At 51.4% G+C, this 23,928-nt stretch overlaps 1 protein-coding gene across 3 annotated transcripts; it reads right to left on the bottom strand.

Annotated features, from left to right (window-relative positions):
• Window positions 1-4,920: 4,920 nt before the first annotated feature.
• On the bottom strand, window positions 4,921-8,763 carry LOC123102716 (DNA-dependent metalloprotease WSS1). 3 transcript variants are annotated; one of them, XM_044524139.1, is made up of 5 exons: window positions 8,224-8,760; window positions 7,925-8,121; window positions 7,038-7,212; window positions 5,776-5,908; window positions 4,921-5,238 (listed from the first exon to the last, which is right to left on the bottom strand). In XM_044524139.1, the coding sequence occupies exons 1-3, from the start codon at window positions 8,378-8,380 to the stop codon at window positions 7,138-7,140; spliced, it is 429 nt and encodes a 142-aa protein (XP_044380074.1). In that variant the 5' UTR covers window positions 8,381-8,760; the 3' UTR covers window positions 4,921-5,238; window positions 5,776-5,908; window positions 7,038-7,137. The 3 variants fall into 3 exon arrangements, with proteins under 3 accessions (XP_044380074.1, XP_044380073.1, XP_044380075.1); XM_044524138.1 differs by having other exon boundaries at window positions 5,790-5,908; XM_044524140.1 differs by lacking the exon at window positions 4,921-5,238 and adding an exon at window positions 6,171-6,316 and having other exon boundaries at window positions 5,245-5,908; window positions 8,224-8,763.
• Between the last annotated feature and the right edge of the window lie 15,165 nt (window positions 8,764-23,928).

The raw sequence follows: 23,928 nt of genomic DNA, 5'->3' as shown, positions 1-23,928 counted from the left end.
AAGAAAGAAAAAAACGAGAAAATCTATTTACACGGGAAAGCTCCGAACAAGTAAAAGAAGAATCGAGAAATCTTTTTGGGTTTTATTTTTATACTACAACTAATTAAAGTAGAAAGAAAAATTGAAAAGATACAAGAAATATTTTTGGGTTTTTTCAAAGTTTTTCAAACACACAAGAAGAAAGCGACAAAATAATTCTAGCATGGATAATACAATGAAAAAGTGTGAACACCGACAACTGGAATGAAATGTGTTAGCATGAATGTAGTGTCGGTGGAAATATATACTCTCTCAAGCTTAGGCTTGTGGCCTAACTTGGTAATCACCACTCGTAGTAGCCATCCAGTCCCACATTGAAGTGTTGGGGAGCGGGCACCTGAACGTCCCACTCCTGAGGCTCCTCCTCTGTAGTTGCCTGGGCATTCCTATAGACAATGATGTCATCTGGCATGATCATGTATCCGCCCATGGCAATGCAATCAAACAATGCAGGTGCAAGCAACGGAATAATATCACGGGTATTATCACTGAAAACCAGGTTGTATGGAATATGAATAGTAGTGTTCTGGCCATCAATAAATTGATGAGTTGCCACAGCCTGGCGATCTAAATAAATCTTAGGTAAACGGCAATCATGCTGGAAAATCTGAATGTTAAAGTGACTCGCTAAACGAGTGGCATAAATACCGCCATGGATTTTACCCTTGGTACTATTATGGTGTAGACGAGGTGCAATAATAACTCATAGGCTATAAGTGTTATCACTGTATGGTGCATGACGCAAGTCAACGAAATCGGGGGCACTAAATGCACCGAACTTCTCTTTAGCAAGTAAACACTTCGTAATGAATAGAACAAAATAATGCAGAGAAGGAAACTGCAAGCTAGTGGCGGTGACAGTCGATACCCCTCTCATCTCCCACTGACAGAGTGCGATAAAAGTCCTCAAACTCTGCAGGTCTAGGCTCTCTTATTTCCCCATCAGAAGGGATCAAGCATATAGCACAAAATTCAGTAAGTGGTATCTGATGGGTTTCAACATATAAATTAAACTGCACCTTAGGGGGGTTATTCCTACTCAGAAAATGAAATTTTTCACAAAGAAATTTGTAAGGAGATGGTATTGTTCACACTCAGCTGCGATGAAGTCGGTGAGGCCAACATTAGCAACAAATTGTGCAAACTCTTGACAGATTTTGGCTCCATCCATGAAGGGTTTATGCGGCCATTCGCACAGCCACACTTCCGCCATTCTCCGAGTATGGAGGTCATTATGCGATGATTCCACAATGACTCCCTTGGAGTTCTTCTTGGAAGCAAAATTCCTAAAGAAACTCATCTTATTCCTATAGATAAAATTCTGAAATTTTTAGTCCACAATTTTTTTGTCAAGAAAACTTCAAAAGATTGATAGCAACTACTCGTAAGCATGCATAGAGGCTATATGTCGGATTCGGGGCTCCGCAAACCCAAGATGGATTCGAACTCTAGGTGCGTGCGAAGAACTCAACCTCCTCAGTCTACCTACTCATCGATCTCGCGGCCTAGCTCGATGAACTGGAAGGAAATGGAACAAGGCAGTTTACCAAGGTTCGGGCCACCTTACGGTGTAATACCCTACTCCTGCTTTGTGGTGGATTGGCCCCAAGGTGGGCTGAGGATGAACTAGTACAGTGGGGAACAACCTTAGGAGGTGTGTTCTTGTGCTGGTGACGGAGAGGATGGTCTGAATGATCCATCTAGCCGATCGATCCCTCTCTACGGTGGCGGCTAGGCCATATTTATAGTGGCCTTGGTCCTCTTCCCCCAAAATGAAGGCGGGAAGGGATCCCACAACGGCCAATTTCGAAGGGAGACAACTAGCACATCTTATCCTGACGAAAGGTGGTCTTTGCCTGCAAAGTCTCTGGTTGTGACGCCGTGGTGAGCTCGGCGATGACCTCCGTCCTGCAGTCCTAGCGGTCTTGGTCATGTTGCATAGGAATGGAAACCTTTGGTTCATGCCTCGAGACTCCGCGCCTGTGCTTGCCTCTTTAACACCAAAGAGAAAACTATTGTATTGCGCCCGCTGGCGCCCGCCTGGCCTTAGTCGTCATGGCTTGCATCATCCGAACCTCACGAGGTGACGGCTTGCATAAAGTCTCCGCTCCTTAGGAGCTAGCCTAAGGAGGCTGCTCCATCTGGAGGTCTTGGTGTCGTCCGCCTCGCGAGGCTTGGCCCCTCGCGAGGATCTTGTGTTGTTGATGCTGAAGGTGGGCCATACCGGGCCGTCGACGGTGCCACGCCATGGGTTGCAGGCAGGCAAGCCTGGGTACCCCCGTTCCCAGAACGCTGACAGTAGCCCCCGGGCCCAAGGCGTGCTCACACTTGGCTTCGAGGCGAAGCCAGGGGCAAGGGCGGAGCGCCGTGTGCCCCAACCGCCTACGGCCTCGGTCGACAGATGGCACTTGATGGGACGTGTGATGTCTACTACACAACCTTCTTCTAGTAGACGTTGTTGGGCCTCCAAGTGCAGAGGTTTGTAGGATAGCAACAAATTTCCCTCAAGTGGATGACCTAAGGTTTATCAATCCGTGGGAGGCGTAGGATGAAGATGGTCTCTCTCAAACAACCCTGCAACCAAATAACAAAGAGTCTCTTGTGTCCCCAACACACCCAATACTATGGTAAATTGTATATGTGCACTAGTTAGGCGAAGAGATGGTGATACAAGTCTAATATGGATGGTAGATATAGGTTTTTGTAATCTGAAAATATAAAAACAGTAAGGTAACTAATGATAAAAGTGAGCGAAAACGGTATTGCAATGCTAGGAAACAAGGCCTAGGGTTCATACTTTCACTAGTGCAAGTTCTGTCAATAATAATAACATAACTGGATCATATAACTATCCCTCAACATGCAACAAAGACTCACTCCAACGTCACTAATAGCGGAGAACAAACGAAGAGATTATTGTAGGGTACGAAACCACCTCAAAGTTATTCTTTCTGATCGATCTATTCAAGAGTCCGTAGTAAAATAACACGAAGCTATTCTTTCCGTTCAATCTATCCTAGAGTTCGTACTAGAATAACACCTTAAGACACAAATGAACCAAAACCATAATGTCACCTAGATACTCCAATGTCACCTCATGTATCCGTGGGTATGATTATACAATATGCATCACACAATTTCAGATTCATCTATTCAACCAACACAAAGAGCTTCAAAGAGTGTCCCAAAGTTTCTACCGGAGAGTCAAGACGAAAACGTGTGCCAACCCCTATGCATAAGTTCACGAGGTCACAGAACTCGCAAGTTGATCACCAAAACATACATCAAGTGGATCACGTGATATCCCATTGTCACCACAGATAAGCACATGCAAGACATACATCAAGTGTTCTCAAATCCTTAAAGACTCAATCCGATAAGATAACTTCAAAGGGAAAACTCAATTCATCACAAGAGAGTAGAGGGGGAGAAACATCATAAGATTCAACTATAATAGCAAAGCTCGCGATACATCAAGATCTTGCCAAATCAAGAACACGAGAGAAAGAGATCAAACACATAGCTACCGGTACATACCCTCAGCCCCGAAGGTGAACTACTCCCTCCTCGTCATGGAGAGCGCCGGAATGATGAAGATGGCCACCGGAGAGGGATTCCCCCCTCCGGCAGGGTGCCGGAACGGGTCTAGATTGGTTTTCGGTGGCTACGGAGACTTGCGGCGGCGGAACTCCCGGTCTAAGTTTGGGTATATATAAGAAGTATCGGAGTCAGGAAAAAGTCAGGGGGTCCCCGAGGCGGCCACGAGATAGGGGGCGCGCCCAGGGGGTAGGGCGCGCCCCCCACCCTTGTGGTGGTCTCGGGACTCTTCTAGCCCATCTCCTGTACTCCGTGGGCTTCTTCTGGTCCAAAAATGATCTCCATGGAATTTCAGGTCAATTGCACTCTATTTGATTTTCCTTTTCTGCGATACTCAAAAGCAAGGAAAAACAGAAACTGGCACTGGGCTCTAGGTTAATAGTTTAGTCCCAAAAATCATATAAAATAACATATAAATGCATATCAAAACATCCAAGGTTGATAATATAATAACATAGAACAATCAAAAATTATAGATACGTTGAAGACGTATCAACGAGCGCGTTTCCGCTTCCCCACGCAGCTTGAGCAACCATCCTGGGCTGACAAAAAGGCTAGCGCATGCCACTGAGCCTTCATTGCCTTCCCTTCGTCTTGCTCCAGATCCCCTTCTCTCCCCGCTCAAAGCGTCTCCAGATCTGCCAACCTCTCCCTCACTTGCCACCGATGTTGGCGTCTCCAGATCTGCCAACCTCTCCCTCACTTGCCACCGATGTTGGAGTTTGGGTTCCAGCAAACCCTTGAGGTTCGAACACTGGGGTGCGCACGAAGGTATCTCTCCCTCTAGCTCAAAATATCGCAAAGATCTCAAAGCCTAGCTCGCCGAACCCGAGGAACAAAGGACACAAGAGTTTATACTGGTTCGAGCCACCGTTGCGGTGTAATACCCTACTCCACACTACTAGGAAAAAGGCTACTAGCAGCGCGGGTAAAATGACTACTAGCAGCGCTGGTACCCGCGCTACAACTAATAGTTAGTAGTAGCGCGGGTGAAACCCACCCTACTAGTAACATTTTAGTAGTAGCGCGGGTGCAACCCGCGCTATTAGTAACGAAATAGTAGTAGCGCCTCAGGTTTTTTCCCACGCTACTACTAAAAAGTTAGTAGTAGCCTGGATGCAAACCCACGCTACTACTAACGAAGTAGTAGTAGTGCATCTGGTGTTGTCCCACGCTACTACTAACTAATTAAGAATTAAAAAATAAAATCCACCAATTCCATTCTATGCATACAATTCCAAATAAAACAAACACATATTTGCAATAAACCAGCAGCATTACACATCATTACTAATCCAAGATTTATAATAAACCGGCGGTATTAGAGCACATCCTGTAAGAGCATACATATTGTCGTGGCTTTTCATGCCTTCAATTAAAACACCTACACTTCTTGAAGTCACTTACTCCCAGCTAGTGCAAACACAGTTACAAGCAAACTAAAATGCATAAAAACACCAAACAGTGGCATCCTATCTCTCCAAATGATCTGCTCCCTCTGCATCCTTGCAACCATCTTCATGATAAGCAAATCCACAGGCAAAAGTCAACTTAGCATGTACTCCCTCTGTCAACTATCCAGAGTAGATTTTATCCATTGCCCTGGCCATGTTCAAGAAACACTAAATCAACTATCCAGAGTAGATTTTATTCCTTGCGACAAATGAACTAGTTTGCAAACAAAAATAGAACTCCGTTACTAAATATTGACTTAATGTGGAAGAAGATAAATTCTGGTACCTTTATAAAAATCTCCCTACTAATGTAGTAGCACATGAAGTAACAATCATAGGTATATCAACATCATGGTTACAAAAGCTTTTGTGCAAAACTATAAAGCAGTAGAAGTTAGAGACGTGAACCATCAGTTTCTCATAGGAAACAGAAACATATGATATTAGATGAAAGGCAGCAAGCATACTCTTTCTCAAACAAACTTCTCGTCTGTGTACATAACAGTAGCATGGAGTGGGCACTACTAGTGCATGGTTAGAAAACGCTCTACTGACCATGCTTTCTACCAAGCTAGATATTTACGCAGTATACCACATACTAAGGTTGTGGTTAGCTGATCCGTTGGTTTGCTGTAAAATATTAGGGAAAGAAAGGGCGTAAAGGATGATGAGATGATGGACCTACGTTTCACATTATACCTGACATGAACTGCAGTTACCATAACTTTGCTTGCCACCTCATATATGTTGAAAAAAAAGTCTTGACAGCAAGGAAACTTCAAACGATACTTCCATGGCATGACAAATGAATGACTTCCCTGCACAAATTGTACTGCTAGAATAAGAAAATTAATGCAAGATCCACGATGTGTTCATTACCATTTGTGTCATCCTCTGTATGGTACTTAAGCTAATCCTCTAAGATCATTAGTAAAAGAAATCAACATTTTTGTGATTTAAAGTTCTTTTTTACATGTGATAGTCCTAGCATTCCAAAAAAATATCAGAAATATTCTGAACATAATCTAACGACAGAGGAAAAAGTAATATACACATGTAATATTCATCTTCACTTATTACCTGGGTTCACTAGATGAAAGAAACCAATGTGTTTACGGATAGAGATTATTTAAGTCCATGAAATATCGAATACAAATCAAACTTCTCGAGAAAATTGTTGAATAGAGTGTAGATCTCTATCCTTGTGGTTCAATTAATTGGTTAACCTACATTGTAGAAAGTCACAGTAGGTTTAGCGCATAAGAAGCAACAGATTTCCGTTGGCAATTACTTGTAGGTTAAACCAAAACTTATCAAATATTACGTCTTTGACATGGCAAGTTATTATTATTAAGCATACTGAATTCACTACCGACAAAGGCTGGATGCTTAAAAATATGTAACCTAAACATTTATAAATTCCTTGTCCTTGTTGTACCAGAGGGCTAAACTCAGCAACCTCAAAGATGCTAGACCATGCTGCCAATACTCAATTAACTTCGACAACACATGGTAACAAAGAATCTAATAAGACTTGTGAAATCCCTATCGCCCTATCCATAAGAACTAATCATTCCTAATTACATGTGGACTTATGTGCCATATTTCATGAACTTGTGATTCTACATTAAGAGATTAACTTGTTTGCGAAGTGGAAAACAGTGATAAAATAGGACATCCCAATTTCAATATTCTGATATGGAACTCTAAAGTTTTAGAGGAAACAAATTAGCGGCAAAAGCTTGAGAAACACGAATGCTATGATAAATATTCAATATGCAAATATTGTTAATATTCTGAACTACTGGAGCTCTAAGTATGATAGCCAAAGCATGAGAGGACAATTTGTAAGCTTCTAATCTGCACTATCAATTCCTCATATATACATAAAGGAATAGACCTGAATTTTGTTTAATGAAATAAGAGTATGTTAACTATCAGACTTACCTGCGCAGAGTAGCATCCATCGAAAGGCCTGGTAGCTGGAGAGGAACACTCTGGGAGGAACTGCATGCATCATTGTCATAGATGGCATGCCATATATACCTCAAATAGTTATTTTGCAATGCACTGCCACAATTGGAATCTCATATTTAACAGCCCCATCCGTTGTACTGTCAAACTGTTGAAAAGAAAATGAAAGATCAATGGTGCCATTGTAGATGATAACAAAAATTGTGGAACAACAGTGAAAAAATGTATACCTGTCTAGCTAGAAGTATAACCACATCCTGCGGCTAATAAGTAAAATTATGCACAATCAACAGAATTTTACTGGATCGGTTAATAAGCAAGTTATATGACTTCTAAGCCATTACTTCATTGCAATGGGAAATACTTGGACATGTCACCTATGAATTCTTCTACAACATGTTAACCTTTATGTTCTTTCTTCTAACATTGCCAGCTATAATATGAAATTCATAATACATTTTTATCAGTTGAAGGAGAAGCCAAAAATTTGATAACTAAAGCCATTGGTCGAATGTTTTATGTAACCACCTTAAATCATGTTTCTGATTCTACCGCAAAAGAATTCTAAGCCATAAGTTATAAGATCAGTTCGACTGCACATTGTTAATGACGACAGGATCCAACGAAAATTTCAGGTTAAATGTCCTTAACCCCAAAATCAATTGAACCAAGCTTTCAGTAAACGGGCTAGGTTGCAAGGGAATATGCACAACATCTGCATTCTTATAGCCTAGTGCACACAAGCAACATATTCCAAGCAACCGGATATATACATACACTAACATTAGTGAGCCGCTATACAGGTGGAATCGTAGACATTTCAAGCACCGATACAAGAGCAGAAACATGAAGATACTGACCTTGCGGAGCTCGTCCCAGAGCTTGTAGAACTGCGCGTTGTGGGGCCTGCGCGCGTTGTGCGCGATCTTGTGAAGCATGGTGTCGAGCACCTCCTCGTAAGGGATGAAGTCGAGGTCCCGGCCGTCACGCCAGAGCCGCAGCTTCACGGCTTCACCTCGATGCCTCAGTTGACGTTGAGCCCCAGCAGCCTCGGGTTCTTGGGGATGTTCCCACAATGAAATCGCCCCGGCGCACGGTATAGGTCAGACGGAGAAGCCGATGGGGGGAACGAGGGTTACAGAGGTTAGGGTTTGCTTACGAGAACTCGGAGAGGACCTTGATGCGCCACTTGCGGCGGCGCATGATGGCTGGACCTTCTTGGCGACGCGGTCGAGGAGCGCGTGGGCCGTCGGCTCCTCGGGCTTCCGCTTGAGCGCCCGGATCTCCCACATCTTGTGCAGGTCGCCCACCTCCATCGCCGCCGTCGGGGACGCCGACCGGGCGGCGCGCGATTTGAAATCGATTTGGGGGTTGGTGGCGAGGCGGGCGGGAGATGAGGGGGGCGGACGAGGGGGGCCTCCAGTTATAGTGTTTTCCCTCCTCGCGCTCGCGCTTCCGCATGGGGGACTGGTGCTCCTCCTCGTCCGCGCCCATCGCCGGCCGTCGGGAGGAAGGAGGAAAGAGAAGGGGCGGGCAGAGGAGGAAGGGGAAGGGAGGGGGAGGAGGAGGTGGGGTGTTGCGCGTGGCCGGTGCTCGCCGGAACCGGTCAGCGTGGGTGGGGGCGGCGGCGAGGAGACCGTGGGGAGAGGAGCCGGGGTGGGGTGGACCGAGGAGATCCTGCGGAGTTCGTGAGAGAGTTTTTTAGGGATGAGAGAGAGAGTGGTGGGGTGGGAGTGGATCGGGCTGGGTGGATGGTGCAGTAGTGGACACGGTTAGTAATAGCGTCGGGGTCTTACCTGCGCTCATACCTGGCCAAACGGGCCGGTCCGGCCCGGTCCATCGTAATCGTGCCTGGCTCGGCACGGCCTGCCAGGGCACGATTACTATACAGGCCGTGCCGTGCCGGCCCGCGTGCTGCGCCCCAGGCCCAGGCACCGCCTAGTTAGTAAACGGGCCGGCACGTTGGCCCGTTTAGCACGGTGGGCCGCATATTTTCAACCTATTTTTACATGTTGGGCCATATATAGATGTAGAAAAAAAATAAAAAAAAACTTAATTGGGCCATGCCATGCCGGCCCGCGTGCCCAGCCTCCAATCCCAGGCACGGCTCAGGGCGTGCCGCGTGCCGGGCCCGGCCCGTTTAGCCCGTGTTGTGCCTGGCCCAAGGCGGGTCGTGCCGGCGTGCTCAGGGGCCGGCCCGAAAAAACCGGCCCATTTGGCCAGCTATACCTGCGCTATAGCTACCTATTTAGTAGTAGCGCGGTTTTTTACCCCTCGCTACTACTATGGCCTGTTTCAGGGGTATGATGAAGATCATTTAGTAGTAGCGCGGGTTTATACCCCTCGCTACTACTATCAGCTTAGTAGTAGCACGGGTTTTATACCCCACACTGCTACTAATTAGCAGTAGCGCCCGTTTTTAGACCGCGCTACTAATAAACTTCTGTGTATAAGGTTATCCCTAGTAATGCCGGTGTGGTGTGGTGGATTGCCTTGTAGGCTGGGGATGAACAAGTACAAAGGAAGAACAGCCTCAATGATCTTGTGTGGTTGGGGATGATCTCAATGATCCGTCCCTTGCTATGGTGGTGTCTAGACCTATTTATAGAGGTCTGGGTCCTCTTCCAAAATATTAGGCGGGAAGGGATCCTACAACGGCCAATTTGAAGGGGGACAACGAGTACAATTTATCCTGACAAAAGGTGGTCTTCGCCTGCCAAAGGCTCTCGTGGTGACGCCGTCATGGGCTCTGTGATGACCTCCATCTTGCTGTCCTGCTAGTCTTGGTCTCGTTGCACCAATATGAAAACATTTGCTTGACGCCTCGGGACTCCTTGCCTGCGCCTGCCTCTTTAGCACCAAAGAGGAAACTGGCACTCTACGACCGCTTGGCCTTGGTTGTCATGGCTCACATCACGGAAACCTCACGAGGTGCCACTCACCTTGATCTCTCCGCTTGTCGCGAGCCAGCCTAGTAAGGCTGCCCCTGAGGAGGTCTTGCGTCGTTCGCCTCGCAAGGGTCTTGAGCGTTGGTTTATGAAGATGGGCCGTACCAGGCCGCTGGTGGAGCCATGCCCTGGGTCGCACGCATGCAAGTCTGGGTACCCCCGTTCACAGGACACCGACGGTAGCCCCGGGCCCATGGCGCACTCGTGCTTGGCTTCGCAGCGAAGCCAAGGGTCAAGTGCGGAGCGCCGCGGGCCCTAACAGCATGCGGCCTTGATTGAAGTGTGGCAATTGACGGGACATGGGTGTCTCCGCTTCCCCACACTGCCTCTACAACTGCCCGCCTGACAAAAAGGCTGGCGCGCATCGCAGTGTCTTTATTGCTTGCCTTCGTCTTGCTCCAGATCCCCTTTCCTTCTCCTCGCTCCCAAGTCTCCAAATCTACACCAATCCTCCTCCAAGCCCGCCATTGATGGCACCCAGCAAGGCAAGGGCCACCCTTCCGCCCTCCTGGTATGAGCCAGCCCTAAGCACGCCCAGCGTCTCGGAGAAGAACCTCGTCGCCACACTCCTGATTACGGCGGAGGCGGCGATGAGAAGAGGAAGACTGCGTTTCTGGTTGGCTCTGTCGAGCCGGAGGCCTCTGGCAGCCCTTCTATCCTTTCTTCATGAGCAGCGTTGTAGCGGGGTTTGTTCCCCCCTTCTCTGATTTCTTCTACTCCGTCCTCAGCCATTACAAGCTCCACGCCCTCCATCTTCATCCCAACTCTGTCCTCCTTCTGTCAATTTTCGCCTTCTACTGTGAGGCCTACGTTGGGGAGATGCCATCCGTGGCACTCCTGCGCCACTTCTTCTATCTCCGAATCAAGGATGGCCATTGCTTGGGGTGCGCCAACTTCGTTGCGGCCAACAAGACCAACGCGATCTGGAAGGCCGGGAAGAAGGCCATGGGCTTCAGGAGCAAGTGGGTCCTAATGGACGCCAAGTGCTCCCACCCTCGGCTTGTGCTGCCGACGGGGATGCCCGTGTCTCACGACAGGTGGTTCCGCGCGAAGCTCACCGACCCTCGGGCAGAGCATGTGCTGGAGAAGATGACTGCCGATCTGAAGCCTGACGACCCAAATGCGGCAAAGCTGACGGGGGCCATGATTGTCAAGGAAATCATGTCGCAACGCGTGGCTCTACTCCAGGCGCGCTCACGCCCCTTGTGGAAGCTCGGGGATGGGGTGACGACCTCCGCCTGTGTCCGGAGGCCTTGTCTGACAAGGAACTGGGCACGGCTCTCCGCTCCCTGGTCAGGGATGACAAGGGGTACCCTCCTGACACCTTTGTTCCTTTGTACTGCCGTCCCGACGGAGCGAAGGTTGCTGCCACCATGCCCGTCTTTGATGAGCATGGGCTCATGCCGCCGGCGCCCTCTGATACCCCAGTAGCAATGACTCCAGTGGTGGTGTCCTCCGGCAGCTCTGACGGGGAGGAGGAGCAGAACTCGGAGGCGACCACGAAGGGGACCGGGGAGACCTCCCCTCCGCGCAAGGCCGATCTTCGCCGCGCCCTGCCTGATGACGACGATGCCAGCGACCACCCGGTGAGGGAGGTCCTGCCCCCTCCTGGGGTCACCACAAGGTCCAAGATCACCCCCTCGAAGAAGTCGCCGGCGGTGGTTCCGACGAAGAGCAGGTCAGCACTGGTCTCCCAGGGCGACGCTCCTGCCTTGGCGCCATCTGGTGCTGCCGCTGAGCCGGCTGCTACCTCTTCATCTGCTCTAGCGGCCCGCGCACCGGCTCTTGAAGAGGGCACATGACTATGCCGTCGTGGACCAGTAATATAACACCCACGATGCGGCTATATCTCCCACGTGTCAGAGCACGACTTAGAGGCATAACCGAATAGCAGGCATGTCGCAAGAGGGGTAATCTTTACACATCCCATGTACTGAATAAGAAAGGGATAAGGAGTTGGCTTACAATCGCCACTTCACACAATACATAAATATAACATTACATCATCCAGAATACAATCAAGGTCCGACTATGGAACCAAAATAAAAGAAGACCACCCCTAATGCTAGATCCCCGATCGCCCCGACTGGACTCCACTACTGATCAACTGGAATGAAACAACACAACGAACACGATCTTCATCGAGCTCCCACTCGAGCTGGGTTGCGTCACCCGCAACTAACAACGCTATAAGAGGGCCTGAGCAAAGCGGTAACATAGCCAAACAACGGTTTGCTAGGAAAGGTGGGGTTAGAGGCTTGACATGGCAATATGGGAGGCATGATATAGCAAGTGGTAGGTATCGCGGCATAGCAATAGAGCAAGCAACTAGCAAGCAAAGATAGAAGTGATTTCGAGGGTATGGTCATCTTGCCTGAGATCCCGCAAGGAAGAAGAACGAGTCCATGAAGAAGACAAATGGACGAAGTCGAACGAATCCTCACAAACGCGACGTTATCGGAACTAACCCGAAGAAGCACACTGGAAAGAATCAAACAACATGGTAAACAACCATCACATAAATCATGGCATGATGCACAACCAAGTATGATGCATGTCCGTTTTAATGAGGCATGGCATGGCAAAATGCACAAGCAAAACTACAAATTAAGTGGAGCTCAATATGCAACGAGTTTCATATTGATGGAACACCACATGACTTATTTAGTTCTCTCCCGTTTATGTACTCAACAATATTAAATGTTGGTTAGCATGGCAAGAGGTGAAGCATATGAAAACTACCTATCTAGGCAAGTTTAAATGAGGCCGGAACAACAAACAACAAGTCCGGAAAAATCCCCATATGCATATATTAGGTTTGGTACTGTTCTGCCCTATACACAATTTTGGAGTTGTTTAACATGCAAAGTAGGCTACCATGTTAAACTATGCATTTTTCTACACCATTTACATATAAAGTTTGTTAAATTTGGAGCTACGGTTAATTAGTTATGAATTAAAGCATTTTTACATATTATTAGAACAAATTTAATCAAACAACATTTAAATATTTTTAACATGCATGAAAGTAGCATATTATGGAACTAGACAAAATTCTAAGCATTTTACATGTATAAATTATTTACATATGATGCACAGTTCTAGAGTTATTAAATGCATGATCATGAGGGTTTTTCTGCAAAATTGCCAACTCTGGATAATTAGCTAAATTCGCAGACGCTGAAAAAAACTGAAGCGGGCCGAAACTGGGGCGGACTGGCGCAGGACTGGTGGGTGGCTCACCATATGGGCTCGGCCCAAACTGAGGAGAGGCCTGGTAGGTTGGACGAGAAGGTCGGGCCTTGGCGCTGGAGGAGAGGCCTGGTAGGCTAGTCGTGAACCCAAAGCGGCACAGACCTATGGAGACAGGCATACGTGAATCATATCGAGCATGTCGGTCATCAACGTGTGAATCCGGGCTGTAGCACTGGGCTAACAGGACTCCGGGGAACCCGGGCTGTAGCAGGCTAGGCAGGATGCTGGATGTCACCGCGTGACATTTCCCCAAAGGGACAGACATAGGAACGATGTGAAACACATGCCGGCCAGTCAAGTGTCCCGAGTAGTAGTGCTGGTCTAGCAGGACTCCGGTGAACCGGGCTGTAGCGGACTACTATGGCTCGAGCAGCACTAGACTACATTTCCCCATAAGAAAGGCTGCCAAGGATAAACAACTAGATTGTCGGATCCCACACATACCAAGCATTTCAATCATACACACAATATGCTCGATATATGCAAATACAACATGGCATCACAACAAAACTCTACAACTCAAGTACTTTATTTAAAGGCTCCAGAGAGCCATACATAACATGTTCATATAGATAGGGGTCACATGACCCGACACTCAAGTCATACAAGCATACAAGCACATGCGGAAGCAAATAGTCTGAGTACAGACACTAGAAAGCAAGAAGGCTTCTCGAAGCCTGTCTATCTACATAGGGCCCTCCATGGCCATGATCACCACCTGGGTGGCAAGTCACTCATCGACGTTGAGGTCTACATAAAACCCATCGAAGGGGGCGGTGTTGTCGTCTGAAAACAGTAATTCAGCAAACATGAGTACAAAGGTACTCAGCAAGTCTTACATCAGAACCTACTATACATGCTCGTTCTCAACAAGGTGGTGGAGTTATTGCAGCAAGCCAGCTTTGACTCTTGGCTAAGCTATCCTACGAGACTCCACTAGTAAAACAGTTTTTCGCACACGAGTCCACTACTCACCAACACAATACTCCACCGGGGATCCTCCCTCGTCATCCTACGAGAGGGCCATCCTCGGTACTCACACTTATCTTGAGTCTTTTAGTAGTATCCATTAACTTGTCTATGAACTATATAGGCAACCAAGTAGTCCTTTACCGCGGACGCGGCTATTCGAATAGTTTTATACTGTCGGAGTAATGGGCCACGAGTAGGACGCCCCGAGCCCCAGAACCTTTCAAAACATCAGGGCAGGCTGCGCCCCTCACAGGGACGACTCTAGGGAAAGCTAACTCCTGACTGGCGACTTCTAGAGAAGCCGGCTTTGGAGAGTCGGCCTGCAACTCCTACGAACCCCATAACGTCATCAAGTGGGACGGGGCAGGGGAGTGGCTACAGTGAAGCCCACTCCCGCCCCTTACCAAGGGCAGGCATGGCCACAACACGCCGTACCCCGGAAGATCTCCGCACGGCGTGGCACTGTTGCCATGCCGGCCCTGACATCAGCACCGCAGGACCGAATCCTGCACCCATGACGACTTGTCTGTACGGCCCAGAGGCAGCGGGTCCCCCAGTCAGTGAGACCCCCGGAGATGGCAAGAGGACCACCAGCCGGACCCGTCGGGAGACGGCCCCGGGGAGTCGGCCGAGCCCTCCCCCGGGGGCCCACGCGCCATTAATCAAGATGTGATGGAGAGTGGCAATAGTGATCCCCCGCCAGGCGGCGGGGCTGTTGCCACGACCCCATGATCAGCCCGCGTCATCAGAAGCATGGCTACAGTAATCAGCAGTCAGCAAGACCCGCCCGCGGCGGACGCGGCCTGTCGGCTTCGTACCAGGCCAGTCGGCGGGGCCCACCAGTCGGCGGGGCCACCAGTTGGCAGGCCCCAGCAGTCGGCGGGGAAGACGGAGGCCAGAGGCACTGACGGCTGGGCCCGCGTCTAGCCAGATTACCATTGTACCCCTGGGGGGCAGGCCTATATAAACCCCCTAGGGCACCAATACAAAGGGTTGGCATCCATTAGTTCTAGACCAGATCATATAGGGGGGAGAGAGCTAGCCTTGCCCTTTCCTACCTCCAGGAAACAGCTCAAGGAGCAATCGTGTAAGCACTTCGCCATAGTGATCATGCAGAGACCCCGCAGAGCAGCAGTAGGGGTATTATCTCCCCGAAGAGCCCTGAAGCTGGGTAAGATTCGTCGGCGTGCATGTCTTCGCCTCATCCCGTTTCTAGGCACCAGCGATGTTCTACTCGCCCCCACCATGATAAGCCATCCTTTGGCATATGTCGCACCTAACCCCCCACATTTGGCGCCCACCGTGGGGCATGGTGCACCGCCGTCCGGAGACCTGTTCTGGACGGGAACCCTTTTCCTCCCTGGCAAGCGCAGCCAGCCAGGCACGCCAGATGGAGTTTGCGCCGACGCGCTGCGCGGCGTTGAGATCGCCTGTGCAGCCCGCTGCCTGGCCGAACTTGTCGGCGAGGTTCGCCTCTCTGACGAACCTGCATCCAACGCAGGCATGGGCGGCTCCGAGAGCCTCCTCACGGGCCTCCTCGATCAACTCCACATTTCCGGCGAGCCTGCCGTAGACTTGGAGTCTGTATGCTCCACCGACCCGATGCTGGTCGACTCCGACACCGCGTCGCTCGACGCGTTCCCCACTAACGTGGTGGTCTATGACGAACCTCTCCCTCACGCGGAGAGCGACAGAAGCACCGTCACCGAGGTGCTCGTCATCAGTCATGACGAGCTCCCCGGCGGAGGAGCGCACGACTCACTCGGCACAGCGCTACAAGACCTAACTGCGCCCATTTTGGAAGACGCTGACGCAGAGACGTTGGAGGCGTGCCACCTTCAGCTTGTTGAAGGCGCGAAGAAGCTAGTCGGCATAAGACGCTTGTCAGAAGCCTGCCAGTGGGAGATGGATCGTGCCGTCGGCGGCTCGCCGGCCCCGGCGGGGCCCAGCCGCCTTGGCACGGTCCAGTAGCGCGGCGTAGCCATCGCCAACCTGTTTGAGGCAAGCCGCCCTGTGTACGCTACACCAGCGGAGAACATCCGAGCCGCCCAGGCAGCGGCGGATGAGCTGGACAATTTCGAGGGCGAAGAATGCCGCCTGATGATGGAGCGAGTACAGCGGCTCCTTGACGCGGCTGCCGAGCAGAACGAGGCCGGCAGACACACGGAGTCGCCGCAGCGGCAAAACGACGACCTTCGCCGAGATCAAGGCGCGACGTCTCGGACGCGACTGGCGGCGCCCGAGGAAGAAGAGACAAGGATCCGGCTGTCAGCCACAGTCAGACTCGCATTACCATAGAGCGCGACCGAGACGGCCGCCCGAGAGCAGTGGAACGACGGGACGACTGTCCGCCTCCCCCTCCTTGCAAGGAGAGGCGAGTCTCCCCGCCGCCCATTGACCATCCGACTCTTGGCGGCTGCCTTGGCCGTCGAGAGGGAGTTGGAGATGGAGAGAATGATGCCCACCACCGGATCGACCGACTTCACCGATCCCTAGTGCTGGAAGAAGAAGACGAGTTGGGTCCGCCTTGTTTTGGGCCCCGCATTCGAGACGAGCCCTTTCCCAGAGGGTTCACGCTCCCAAGAGACACGCCCAAGTATACCGGCTCCGTGAAGCCGGAAGACTGGCTAGTCGATTACTCTATGGCTGTCAGCATAGCAAACGGCAACAAGCGTGTCGCCGTAAAGTACGTTCCGCTAATGCTCCAGGGCATGACCCGGACATGGCTGAACAGCCTGAAGCCCCATAGCATCAACAGCTGGGTCGACTTCACCGAAGCGTTCGTCCACAACTTCACCAGCACGTACAAGCGTCCTCCCAAGCCTTGTCAGCTCTCCTTGTGCATGCAAGGCCCCGACGAGTCGACTCGCGATTACCTCACGCGTTGGGCCGAGCTTGGGAACTCCTGCGAGGGCGTGCACGAGGTGCAGGCCATCAAGTACTTCACAGCCAGGTGCAGAGAAGGCACCCTCCTCAAGCACAAACTCCTCTGCGACGAGCCAGAAACCCTCGACGAGCTGCTGATCATAGCGGACAAGTATGCCACGGCCGACTCCTCCATGAAGGCGGAGATTCAAATCAGCACAACTGGCAAAGTGGCCCCTCAAGCTCCAAAAACTCCGGCGGGAGACGCCAACCGGCGACAACAGCAGGGCGACCACAAGCACAAGGCCCCGCTGCCGGCTTCCAGCAGCCGGCAAGTCGCAACCGTTGAAGCCCAACAGCCAGATGGGCAGCCTCCGCTCAAGCGACAGAAAGGCGGCAAGCCAAACTGGTTGCCGGCCTTCTCCTACGAGCAGACTCTGGATGGACCTTGCAAGTTCCATAGCGGCGCGAAGCCGTCGAATCACACCACCTGGAAGTGCCACTGGCTCACCAGGATCACCAAGGGAGACAGCCTCCTGCCTCCCCCGCCTGCCGGGCAGCCGCCTCCGCCTCCGCCCCAGCAGCCTGCTGTCAGGCCAGTCGGCGCAGTACAAGACGAGTACCCTGAAGAGCACGGAGCCTACGTGGTGTTTACCAGTATGGCTGATGATCGATGCAGCAGGCGGGTGCAGCGACAAGAGGTGAATGTGGTAGCATCAGAGACGCCAGAGTTCATGCACTGGTTTGAGAAGCCCATCAGCTGGAGCAGGGCTGACCACCTAGAGGTGATGCCAAGTCCGGGCTCCTATGCCTTGGTCTTGGACGCCACCTTTGCTACGGATAGACGAGCCGCATGTTTCTCGCAGGTTCTGATAGACGGAGGCAGCAGCATCAATATCCTCTACAAGGACATCATGGAGAAGTTAGGAATCAAGCAAAGACAGCTTCAGAACAGCCGGACTGTGTTCCACAGCATTGTTCCTGGGCTTTCTTGCTCACCAATCGGCAAGATCCTGATGGACGTCCTCTTTGGAGATAAAGATCACTTCCGCCGAGAGTCTGTTTGGTTTGAGATGGCGGACCTCGAGAGCCCATACCATGCGCTACTCGGCCGACCCGCCTTGGCCAAGTTCATGGCGGTCCCCCACTACTCCTACCTCAAGATGAAGATGCCGAGTTCCAGGGGAATTTTGACTGTGGCCGGCGACTACCAGAAGTCGTCTGCCTGCGCGGCTGAGAGCAGTCAGCTGGCCGAGTCCCTGGTAATCGCGGCCGAGAAGCGGCTCCTTGAGCGAGTTGTGGCGATGGCCGGCAAGCAGCCAGAGGTATCGCCCAACCTGAAGGAGTCGGAGGCTGAAGGTTCGTTCAAACCGGCCAAAGAGACAAAGAAGATACCCTTGGATCCGGAGCACCCAGAGAGGTACGCAGTCATAGGTGCAAACCTCGACAGCAAATAGGAAGGCGAGCTCGTCGATTTCCTCTGTGAGAATCGGGACATCTTCGCATGATCCCCCAAAGACATGCCAGGTGTACTGACGGAATTCGCCGAGCACAAGTTACATGTCTGATCTGATGCAAAGCCGGTCAGGCAGCCCCTGCGCTGCCTATCAGAAGAGAAGAGAAGAGTTGTCGGAGAAGAGATAGCCCGACTCCTAGCAGCCGGCTTCATTATGGAAGTGTTCTTTCCAGAATGGCTGGCAAATCCGGTCCTGGTACTGAAGAAGAACAAACAGTGGTGAATGTGTATTGACTACACGAGCCTCAACAAGGCCTGCCCCAAGGACCCATTTGCCCTACCAAGAATCGATCAGGTGATAGACTCCACAGCCGGATGCGAGCTGTTGAGTTTTTTTGGATGCATACTCAGGATATCACCAGATCAAGCTAAACCCGGCTGACAGACTGAAGGCCGGCTTCATCACACCGTTTGGAGCCTTCTGCTACCTCACCATGATGTTCGGTTTAAGGAATGCTGGCGCCACCTTTCAGCGTTGCATGCAGAAGTGCCTCCTCAAGCAGCTCGGCAGGAACGCCCACGTCTACGTGGACGACGTGGTGGTGAAGACGGAAAAGCGTGGAACACTGCTGGAAGACCTCAAGGAGACCTTTGAGAACCTGCGCCGATTCCAGATCAAGCTCAATCCCGAGAAGTGTGTCTTCGGAGTACCAGCCGGATAGCTCCTTGGCTTCCTGGTCTCTGAACGTGGCATAGAATGCAACCCTATGAAGATCAAGGCCATTGAGAGAATGGAGGTACCCAGCCGACTGCTGGATGTGCAAAAGTTCACCGGCTGCTTGGCGTCCATCAGCCGATTCATCAGTCGGCTGGGCGAGAAAGCTCTTCCCTTATACCAACTGATGAAGAAGACTACTTTTTTCGAGTGGAACCATAAGGCGGGCAAAGCTTTTCTCTAGTTGAAGAAGATGCTGACTAATCCACCCGTCCTGGTGGCTCCGACTCCCAAGGAACCTATGCTCCTATACATCGCCGCCACCAGCCGGGTAGTCAGCACGGTCATTGTAGTGGAACGCAAGGAGGAAGGCAAGGCACTACCTATCCAGAGACCGGTATATTACCTAAGCGAAGTACTGTCGACCTCCAAGCAGAACTACCCCCACTACCAGAAGATGTTCTATGGTGTACACTTCACTGCCAAGAAATTAAAGCCTTACTTTCAAGAGAATCCAATCACGGTGGTCTGCATGGCCCCACTTGCCGAGATCATTGGTAGCCGAGATGCTTCTGGTCGAGTGGCCAAGTGGGCCATAGAGCTGGCTCCCTACACCATCCACTACCATCCCCGCACCGCTATCAAGTCACAAGCACTGGCTGACTTCCTCGTCGACTGGGCTGAGACCCAGTACCTACCTCCAGCGCCTGACTCCACCCATTGGCGGATGCATTTCAACGGCTCCAAGATGCGCACCGGCTTGGGAGCCGGCGTCGTCCTCACCTCTCCTAAAGGCGACAAGCTCAAATACGCACTGCAAATCCATTTTGTCGCCTCCAACAACATCACCGGGTACGAGGCACTCATTCACGGGCTCCGGCTTGCCAAAGAACTTGGCATCCGCCGGATCTTGTGTTATGGCGACTCAGACTTAGTGGTCCAGCAGTCATCTGGCGACTGGGACGCGAAAGATGCAAACATGGCAAGTTACCGTTTCCTCGTGCAGCAACTCAGCGGGTATTTCGAAGGGTGCGAGTTCCTCCATGTGCCAAGAAACGACAACGACCAAGCAGACGCCTTGGCACGAATCGGCTCTACCCGCCAAGCAATACCATCCGGCGTCGCCCTTCAACGCCTCCTCAAGCCGTCTGTCAAGCCTTCACCATAATCAGACTCCATCTTTGTGCTGGCTCCTCCCGAAGACGTCGGATCCGACTCCAGAGCCGCGGCGGACGGTACGGGGATTTTGGCAGATGGCTCCAAAGCCGCCACAGTCGAACCCGGCCCGGGGACTGCGGTGGCGGACTCGAAGACTCCAGAAATCGACCCAAGGGCCGCGCCAGTCGGCCTGGGGACTTCATTAACCCAACATGCGGTTGCTGACTCCAACCCGCCGCCTCCCAGCCCAACCGCCCTCATCCAAGTCGCAGTTCTGGCAGCCGAAGAAATAGCAGCACCCTCATGGGCCCAGCCCATCCTCAAATTCCTGGTGAACAAAGAGCTGCCGACTGATGAGACCTCAGCTCGGCAAATACAATGCCGGGCGGCAGCCTACACCATAGTCAATAGAGAGCTGGTCGGGCGCAGCATCACTGGTGTCTACCAGCGCTGCGTAGAGCTAGAGCAAGGCCAAGCAATTCTCAAAGACATCCATCAAGGCGAGTGTGGCCACCATGCGGCCTCAAGAGCACTCGTCGCAAAAGCCTTTCGACAGGGTTTCTTCTGGCCGACTGCCTTAGAAGAGGCCAAGGAATTAGTCCAAAAATGCAAAGGGTGCCAGAAGTTCAGCTCCAAGCCGCACCAGCCAGCTTCTTCACTCAAGACCATCCCCATTGCCTGGCCGTTCGCAGTTTGGGGTCTAGACATGGTAGGACCATTCAAGACAACATCAGGTGGCTTAACTCACTTACTTGTCGCAGTGGACAAATTCACCAAGTGGATAGAAGCAAAGCCAATCAAGAAACTGAATGGTCTGACTGCCGTAACTTTCATCTCCGATATCACAATTCGGTACGGCATACCACACAGCATCAACACCGACAACGACACAAATTTTGCCAAAGGCGTCGTGGCCTGTTTCTATGCAACACAGGGCATCCGACTGGACCTAGCATCATCGCCCACCCACAGTCAAACGGCCAGGTAGAGCGAGCAAACGGCCTCATCCTGTCCGGCATCAAACCCCGGCTGATCGAGCCTCTGGAGCGCTCGGCTGGCTGCTGGCTCGACGAGCTACCAGTCATCCTCTGTAGTTTGCGCACGACTCCAAACAAGTCAACCGGCTTCACGCCTTTCTTCCTCGTCTACGGTGCCGAAGCCGTCATCCCAGCGGACATAGAGTTCGACTCCCCACGAGTCACCATGTACACCGAGGAGGAAGCAGAAGAAGCACGACAAGACGGCGTTGATCTGCGGGAAGAGGGCCGGCTGTTGGCACTCAGCCGGTCCAGCATCTACCAGTAGAGCCTGCGCCGATAACACAACAGGAAGGTCAAGCCAAGATCTTTCCAAGAAGGCGACCTTGTGCTCTGGTTGATCCAGCGAACAGCCGGCCAGCACAAGCTGTCGGCGCCTTGGGAAGGCCCTTTCATCATCAACAAAGTACTGGGCAACGACTCATACTACCTGATTGATGCTCAGAAGCCCCGAGCACGCAAGAAGGACGACTCCGGCAAGGAAACAGAGTGGCCATGGAATGCAAATCTCCTCCGAAGATTTTACAGTTGATGCAGTATGTACCACGCTACCTTTTGTATTAAAGTATCAAGACTTCGGGCCCCCCGAGACGAGCTCGGGGACTGCCCTCTTTTGTCTGTATGATAAAAATCATTCCTACAAGTATGTTACTCTTTGTTATGCCGCATGGCACCGAGCTCGACAAGTCGGCCCGGGGACTTGACGCCTTGCACTATGAAATGCTTCCTACAGCCGGACAAGTAGTGTGTAACACCTAAACCGTCTCCTGTCAGAAGCCGCAGCTCGCAGAGCGACTGTACGGTGGGCAGAGGTAAGGTAGAATGGGCGTTCACATGAAAAATGGCTAAGGACTCAAAGCATAAAACATAGCTCAAGACTGCTTCCAGCCTTTTTTACGCAAACCGACTCTTGAATAGTCGGATTGCCGCCTTCTATTCAACTTGCTCAAAAACTCTTAAAAACGGCTAAGTACTCGCCTTCCCAAAGTAGCCAAGCATTTGATCCAGCGAAAGTCCGCAGAGCGGCTGTCCGATTGGCAAAGCAGGCAACTAAGAGAAAGCGGCAAAGGAAAAAAGCCAAAAGAGCAATGAGCAAGAAAAGATAGAATTCGGATAAATATATTTACATAACGTAGGCCCTTGGCCGAATCTTCGGGCAGAAGTTCAAAATACACCCCGTGGGTGGAATTGTGAGAATTAACAAGTTCTTCAAAGACTACTAAAGCAGAAAAAATAAAGATAAGGCGGCAGCTTAGGAAGCAGCAGACGAATTCGGAGGGTCGGAGGAGGCGGCAGCGTCAGGCGTCGGGGCGGCCGGCTGGGTAGTCTCGGCTTGATCGCCTCCGGCAGCAGTCGGCTCGGTCGCACGCGGCTCGTTGCTGGAGGTGCGGTCGAGCTGAGGCTGGCCGTCTGCTCTGTCTTCTGGTGCCTCCGTCTCACCTCCGTCCTCCGCCTCTCCTTCCTCCTCGACGCTGGAGCCGATCACCTTTGCCAAGTCCTCTCCGTAGTCTGGGTTCATCCCAAACCACTCCGGCGGTACCTCCTTGCCGTCTTCAGACCGCTTGGGGACGAAGATGCTGGTGTCGGTGTACTCGGCGATCGCCGCAGCACGCTTGACGAGGGCATCTTCCGCAGCTGCCAGCTCCGGCTGGGCCTCCGACTGAAGTGTGGCCAGCCGATCTAGATCCAGCCCCGGATACCACGCCTTGACGAACTCCAAGGCCCGGTGTAACACCCCGGATGTAACTTTCCCAATTTGTACTCCAACTCTTGCCGTTTCCGGCGTTAAGCTATATTTATTTCCTCGGGTTCGGGTTTTGTCTCCGTGTGTTGTTGTCGTTGTCATGCATCTCATATCATGTCATCATGTGCATTGCTTTTGCATACGTGTTCGTCTCATGCATTCGAGCATTTTCCCCGTTGCCCGTTTTGCATTCCAGCGCTTCGTTCTCCTTCGGTGGTAATTTCTAGCTTTCTTTCATGTGTGGGGATTAAACATTTCTGGATTGGACCGAGACTTGCCAAGCGGCCTTGGTTTACTACCGGTAGACCACCTGTCAAGTTTCGTATCATTTGGATTTCGTTTGGTACTCCAACGGTTAACCGAGGGACCGAAAAGGCCTCGTGTGTGTTGCAGCCCAACACCCCTCCAATTTGGCCCAAAACCCACCTAAACTCTGCTCCATCATCTAGAGCGTTCGATCACGATCGCGTGGCCAAAAACCGCACCTCATTTGGACTCTCCTAGCTCCCTCTATGCCTATAAATAGGTCCCCCTCGCAATATTCCGGATCCCCTCTCCTCGAAACCCTAATTTTCCCTCTCCGCTCCGGCCGGACACGTCCGAATCCGACCGAACGCGTCCGCCGCCGCCCCCGCGCCCAATCGGGAGCCACCACGTGGCACTCCACCGCCAGCCGCCGCCGCCGGCCCGGGAGGCCCGTTCCCGGCCCCCGAG

Source organism: Triticum aestivum, chromosome 5A, assembly GCF_018294505.1.
Source record: "Triticum aestivum cultivar Chinese Spring chromosome 5A, IWGSC CS RefSeq v2.1, whole genome shotgun sequence".
In the NCBI taxonomy this organism is placed as follows: domain Eukaryota; kingdom Viridiplantae; phylum Streptophyta; class Magnoliopsida; order Poales; family Poaceae; genus Triticum; species Triticum aestivum.
This window is presented reverse-complemented; position numbering and strand designations above follow the sequence as displayed.

Coding starts and splice junctions, on each gene's coding strand:
- LOC123102716 (XM_044524140.1), bottom strand. CDS start 8,380: ATGGAGGTGGGCGACCTGCACAAGATGTGGGAGATCCGGGCGCTCAAG. Junction 8,122..8,223: donor AAGGTCCTCTCCGAGTTCTC/GTAAGCAAACCC, acceptor AACATCCCCAAG/AACCCGAGGCTGCTGGGGCT. Junction 7,213..7,924: donor TCTGGGACGAGCTCCGCAAG/GTCAGTATCTTC, acceptor TCTTTTCAACAG/TTTGACAGTACAACGGATGG.